The sequence below is a fragment of the Ambystoma mexicanum genome, chromosome 8 (assembly GCF_040938575.1).
Source record: "Ambystoma mexicanum isolate Mex_15411 chromosome 8, UKY_AmexF1_1, whole genome shotgun sequence".
Taxonomy (NCBI): domain Eukaryota; kingdom Metazoa; phylum Chordata; class Amphibia; order Caudata; family Ambystomatidae; genus Ambystoma; species Ambystoma mexicanum.
The window spans coordinates 76,553,212-76,559,316 of record NC_090929.1 but is presented as its reverse complement, the minus strand read 5'-3'; the positions used below and the strand labels follow the sequence as shown (position 1 = coordinate 76,559,316).

The following is a 6,105-nucleotide window of genomic DNA, read 5'->3' as shown; positions in this document are numbered from 1 at the left end:
GAGGATCTGGACTAGGGGCTGGACTGGAGTGAAGTGGGGAGGATCTGGACTAAGGAGCGGACTGGGGTGAAGTGGTGAGGATCTGGACGAGGGGCTGGACTGGGGTGAAGTGGTGAGAATCTGGATGAGGGGCTGGACTGGGATGAAGTGGTGAGGATCTGGACTAGGGGCTGGACTGGGGTGAAGTGGTGAGGATCTGGACTAGGGACTGGACTGGGGTGAAGTGGTGAGGATGTGGACTAGGGGCTGTTCTGGGGTGAAGTGGGGAGGATGTGGACTAGGGGCTGGACTGGGGTGAAGTGGTGAGGATCTGGACTAGGGGATGGACTGGGGTGAAGTGGTGAGGATCTGGACGAGGGGCTGGACTGGGGTGAAGTGGTGAGAATCTGGATGAGGGGCTGGACTGGGATGAAGTGGTGAGGATCTGGACTAGGGGCTGGGCTGGGGTGAAGTGGTGAGGATCTGGACTAGGGGATGGACTGGGGTGAAGTGGTGAGGATCTGGACTAGGGGCTGGACTGGGGTGAAGTGGTGAGGATCTGGACTAGGGGATGGACTGGGGTGAAGTGGTGAAGATCTGGACGAGGGGCTGGACTCGGATGATGAAGTGGTGAGAATCTGGATGAGGGGCTGGACTCGGATGAAGTTGTGAGGATCTGGACTAGAGGCTGGACTGTGGGTGAAGTGGTGAGGATCTGGACTAGGGACTGGACTGGGGTGAAGTGGTGAGGATCTGGACTAGGGGCTGTTCTGGGGTGAAGTGGTGAGGATGTGGACTAGGGGCTGGACTGGGGTGAAGTGGTGAGGATCTGGACGAGGGGCTGGACTGTGGATGAAGTGGTGAGGATCCGGACTAGGGGCTGGACTGGGGTGAAGTGGTGAGGATCTGGACTAGAGGCTGGACTGGGGGTGAAATGGTGAGGATCTGGACTAGGGGCTGGACTGGGGTGTAGTGGTGAGGATATGGACTAGGGGCTGGACTGGGGTGAAGTGGTGAGGATATGGATGAGGGGCTGGACTGGAGTGAAGTGGTGAGGATCTGGATGAGGGGCTGGACTGGGGTGAAGTGGTGAGGATCTGGACGAGGGGCTGGACTAGGGTGAAGTGGTGAGAATCTGGACGAGGGGCTGGACTAGGGTGAAGTGGTGCGGATCTGGATGAGGGGCTGGACTGGGGTGAAGTGGTGAGGATCTGGATGAGGGGCTGGACTGGGGTGAAGTGGTGAGGATCTGGACGAGGGGCTGGACTGGGTTGAAGTGGTGAGGATCTGGACGAGGGGCTGGACTAGGGTGAAGTAGTGAGGATCTGGACTAGAGGCTGGACTGGGGGTGAAGTGGGGGGATCTGGGCTAGAGGCTGGACTGGGGTGAAGTGGTGAGGATCTGGACTAGGGGCTGGACTGGGGGTAAAGTGGGGGAGATCTGGACGAGGGGCTGGACTGGGGTAAAGTGGTGAGGATCTGGACTAGTGGCTGGACTGGGGTGAAGTGGTGAGGATCTGGACTAGGGGCTTCACTGGGGTGAAGTGGTGAGGATATGGATGAGGGGCTGGACTGGAGTGAAGTGGTGAGGATCTGGATGAGGGGCTGGACTGGGGTGAAGTGGTGAGGATCTGGACGAGGGGCTGGACTAGGGTGAAGTGGTGAGAATCTGGACGAGGGGCTGGACTAGGGTGAAGTGGTGCAGATCTGGATGAGGGGCTGGACTGGGGTGAAGTGGTGAGGATCTGGATGAGGGGCTGGACTGGGGTGAAGTGGTGAGGATCTGGACGAGGGGCTGGACTGGGGTGAAGTGGTGAGGATCTTGACGAGGGGCTGGACTAGGGTGATGTAGTGAGGATCTGGACTAGAGGCTGGACTGGGGGTGAAGTGGGGGGATCTGGGCTAGAGGCTGGACTGGGGTGAAGTGGTGAGGATCTGGACTAGGGGCTGGACTGGGGGTGAAGTGGGGGAGATCTGGACGAGGGGCTGGACTGGGGTAAAGTGGTGAGGATCTGGACTAGTGGCTGGACTGGGGTGAAGTGGTGAGGATCTGGACTAGGGGCTTCACTCGGGTGAAGTGGTGAGGATCTGGACTACAGGCTAGACTGTGGGTGAAGTGGTGAGGATCTGCACTAGGGGCTGCACTGGGGTGAAGTGGTGAGGGTCTGGACTAGAGGCTGGACTGGGGGTGAAGTGGTGAGGATCTGGACTAGGTGCTGGACTGGGGTGAAGTGGTGAGGATCTGGACGAGGGGCTGGACTGGGGTGAAGTGCTGAGGATGTGGACTAGAGGCTGGACTGGGGGTGAAGTGGTGAGGATCTGGACTAGGGGCTGGACTGGGGTGAAGTCGTGAGGATCTGGACTAGGGGCTGGATTGGGGTGAAGTGGTGAGGATCTGGACTAGGGGCTGGAGTCTTGTTCAGCTGGAGAGGAGTTGGGCTGTACTCGACTGGGCTGAAATCGAGAGAGCATCTGGGCTAGACAGTCTGTACAGTGGGTTGGGATGGTGTTTGTAGTGAGGAGATCTTGGCTAAAGACTGCACTGGGGGCTGGACTGGTCTGAGGTGGAGAGAATCTGGGCTAGAGGCCGAAGTGGGGAAGATCTGGAGTAGGGTGTGTCTGACTGGGGCTAGAGTTTGGTGGGTCTGGGCTAGAGGCTGAACTGGGGCTGAAGTGAGGATCTGGGCTAGGGTGTCTCTGACTGGGACTAGAGTGGGCTGGATCCGGGCTACAGTCTGGACTACGTGGGGAAGGTCTGAGCTAGGGTCTGACTGGGGCTGAAGTGGTAAGGATCTGGGCTAGGGTGTGTCTGACTGGGGCTAGAGTGGGCTGGATCTGGGCTAGAGGCCGAAGTGGGGAAGATCTGGGCTAGGGTGTGTCTGACTGGGCTAGATTGGGCTGGATCTGTGCTAGAGGCCAAAGTGGTAAGGACCTGGGCTAGGGTGTGTTGGCCTGGGGCTAGATTGGGCTGGATCTGGGCTAGAGGCCAACGTGGTAAGGGACTGGGCTAGGGTGTGTCTGACTGGGGCTAGATTGGGCTGGATCTGGGCTAGAGGCCAAAGTGGTAAGGACCTGGGCTAGGGTCTGACTGGGGCTGAAGTGGTAATGATCTGGGCTAGGGTGTGTCTGACTGGGGCTAGAGTGGGCTGGATCTGGGCTAGAGCCGAAGTGGGGAAGATCTGGGCTAGGGTGTGTCTGACTGGGGCTAGATTGTGCTGGATCTGGGCTAGAGGCCAAAGTGGTAAGGACCTGGGCTAGGGTGTGTCTGCCTGGGGCTAGATTGGGCTGGATCTGGGCTAGAGGCCATCGTGGTAAAGGACTGGGCTAGGGTGTGTCTGACTGGGGCTAGAGTGGGGTGGATCTGGGCTAGAGGCCGAAGTGGGGAAGATCTGTGCTAGGGTGTGTATGACTGGGGCTAGATTGGGCTGGGTCTAGGCTAGAGGCTGGACTAAGTGGGGAAGGTCTGAGCTAGGGTCTGACTGGGGCAGAAGTGGTAAGGACCTGGGCTAGAGGTCGAAGTAGGGAAGATCTGGGCTAGGGTGTGTCTGACTGGGGCTAGAGTGGGCTGGATCTGAGTGCAGGCCAAAGTGGTAAGGACCTGGACTAGGGTGTGTCTGCCTGGGGCTAGAGTGTGGTAGATCTGGGCTAGAGGCCAAAGTGGGGGAGATCTGGCTAGGGTGTGTATGACTGGGGCTAGATTGGGCTGGGTCTGGGCTAGAGGCTGGACTAAGTGGGGAAAGTCTGAGCTAGGGTCTGACTGGGGCTGAAGTGGTAAGGACCTGGGCTAGAGGTCGAAGTGGGGAAGATCTGGGCTCAGGTGTGTCTGACTGGGGCTAGAGTGGGCTGTATCTGGGCTAGAGGCCAAAGTGGTAAGGACCTGGGCTAGGGTGTGTCTGACTGGGGCTAGAGTGGGGTGGATCTGGGCTAGAGGTCGAAGTGGGGAAGATCTGGGCTAGGCTGTGTCTGACTGGGGCTAGTTTGGGCTAGAGGCTGGACTAAGCGGGGCAGATCTGAGCTAGGGTCTGAAGTGGATTGGATCTGGGCTAGAGTTACTCTGACTGGGAATGAAGTAGGGTGGATCTGGGCTAGAGGCTGGACTTGGGTTGAAGTGAGGATCTGGGTAGAGTCTGGACTACGTGGGGAAGGTCTGGGCTAGGGTCTGACTGGGGCTGACGTAGGGTGGATCTGGGCTGGTGTTTGTAGTGAGGAGATCTTGGCTAAAGACTGCGCTGGGGGCTGAACTGGGCTGAGGTGGAGAGGAGCTGGGCTAGGGTGGGTCTGACATGGGTTGACGTAGGGTGGATTTGGGCTAGAGTCTAGAGCTAGAGGCCGAAGTGGGAAAGATCTGGGCTAGGGTCTGAAGAGGATTGGATCTGGGCTAGAGTGACTCTGACTGGGGATGAAGTGGGGTGGATCTGGGCTAGAGTGACTCTGACTGGGGATGAAGTAGGGTGGATCTGGGCTGGGGCTGAAGCCGACAGGATCTGGGCGACAGTCTGAAGTGGGTCCAGGCTGGGGCCCCAGGGGACACTCTGACTCTGCCCGGGTCTCTCTCGCTAGTTGTGGATCCACTCACTGGTCGCTCGATGATGACGTGCGGAGAGTCCTTGGAGACGGCCGTTGCTAAGGGCGGCACGCAGCTGTGTGTGTGCACAGGAGGTTCTGCCACGACCCTCCCCGCTGTTTGCACCCCTTCAGCGTCGCTGCCAACCGCCCCCATGGACGCCTGCGCCCGGCCCCTGCGGGTGTCCCCGGAGCTGGGGGTGTATGCGGAGAAGCACCGGGTGTTCAACATCATACAGGTGCCGGGAAGGGGGGGGGGGGTACCTGGGTGACCTGGCATGTCAGGGAGACGCTTGCGGGTGAGACCGTGGGAGGGGGTGAGATGATACCGGAGGGGAGACGTCAAGGTGAGAGAGGGGGCAGTGGGGGCTGATAGCGACACCCCAAGGCAGTGGTTTCCAAACGTATGCATGCTTTCTCCCTCTTAAGTGAAAATCCCCCTCCCTAATGTGCTAGATGACTCTATTTTCTCTTAAAAGTCAATCGAGCACCCACTGCCGCCCCCCACCCCAACCCCCCTTAGGGGGTTCAGTCCCACAGTTGCAAGGCCGTTGCTTTGGGGGGGTCGGATAATGAATGGGAACGGAGAGGAAACCCGGGGTGTGTCTGGACATATTAAGGGAGACCTGTGGGCGAGGGAGGTCTGCGGGAAGAAGACACCAGAGAGTGAGAGAGATGTGGGGGAGACCTGAGGATGAAGAAGAGACCCCAGGGTGGTTGTGGGAGACCGCAGAGGATACCCAGAGCAGAGATGGAAGTCCAGTATAAATCACTGGGACGCAGTACCACTAGTTCGTAAGCTTTTTACAGAGCGTCCCTTTAGTTCAAAGGCTCAAGAAACAGCTCCTGGATCTCCTGAGCAGGGGAGTTGCTAGGTCTGGAAAAGACCCGGGGCTATGGTGATGTTGGAACTGTTGGGACTGGGGGCTAGCTAGTCTTTTGGCTGTAGCTCCTGAGATTCTATCCCGGGCTACAACCAGAAGATCAGGGGCTACAGCCCCCTTAGCCCCCCCCCCTAGCAACGCCCCTGCTCCTGAGGCTGTTCTAGAACAGTGGTCGAGGTGGGCAGGAGCAGTGCTCATCTACTTTTTTTTAAATTAAGTTTTACCATGTCTATACTTTTTAATTTAAAAAGAAACAGCTCTGCAATGGTTCCGTTTTAAAATAAAAGTGTAGGCAGAAGTTGAAACTTGCACTTTCAATGTAGTACACTGAACGATCCCTTAAACAGCAGGGGCATGTGCTTGGGAGTTTGTATTGTGCGTGCGAGGGGGCGTGGTGATAGCGTTTGTAGGGAGGGGCAGGCCACTAGGGAACATGGCTCCAATACTTGCTTAGGCTGGACATTCAAGCACTGCCAGTTTCCCAAGTCACAACAAGGCAGACACACACAGATTGCATGAGGCGCCCAGGATGCAAACACATTTCTTTTATCACTGGCAGAGCCTTCCACATGCATGATGGAACATTTGCAACTCAAAGAGCTTGCAAAGCACCAGGTGCCTGGCAACTCTGTGATCGTTAAAGTGGGCAACAGGAAGCGCCCATTTAAAGATCTGTTTGT

General features: G+C 57.7%; 1 protein-coding gene across 1 annotated transcript in view; it reads left to right on the top strand.

Moving 5' to 3' along the window:
- The first annotated feature begins 4,552 nt into the window (after positions 1-4,552).
- AK8 (adenylate kinase 8) overlaps positions 4,553-6,105 on the top strand; it is a 564,615-nt gene continuing 563,062 nt past the window's right edge. Inside the window, exon 1 of the mRNA XM_069609314.1 lies at positions 4,553-4,780. Coding sequence (XP_069465415.1) covers positions 4,565-4,780 — 216 coding nt within the window. The 5' untranslated portion in view covers positions 4,553-4,564. The remainder of the gene's footprint in view (positions 4,781-6,105) is intronic.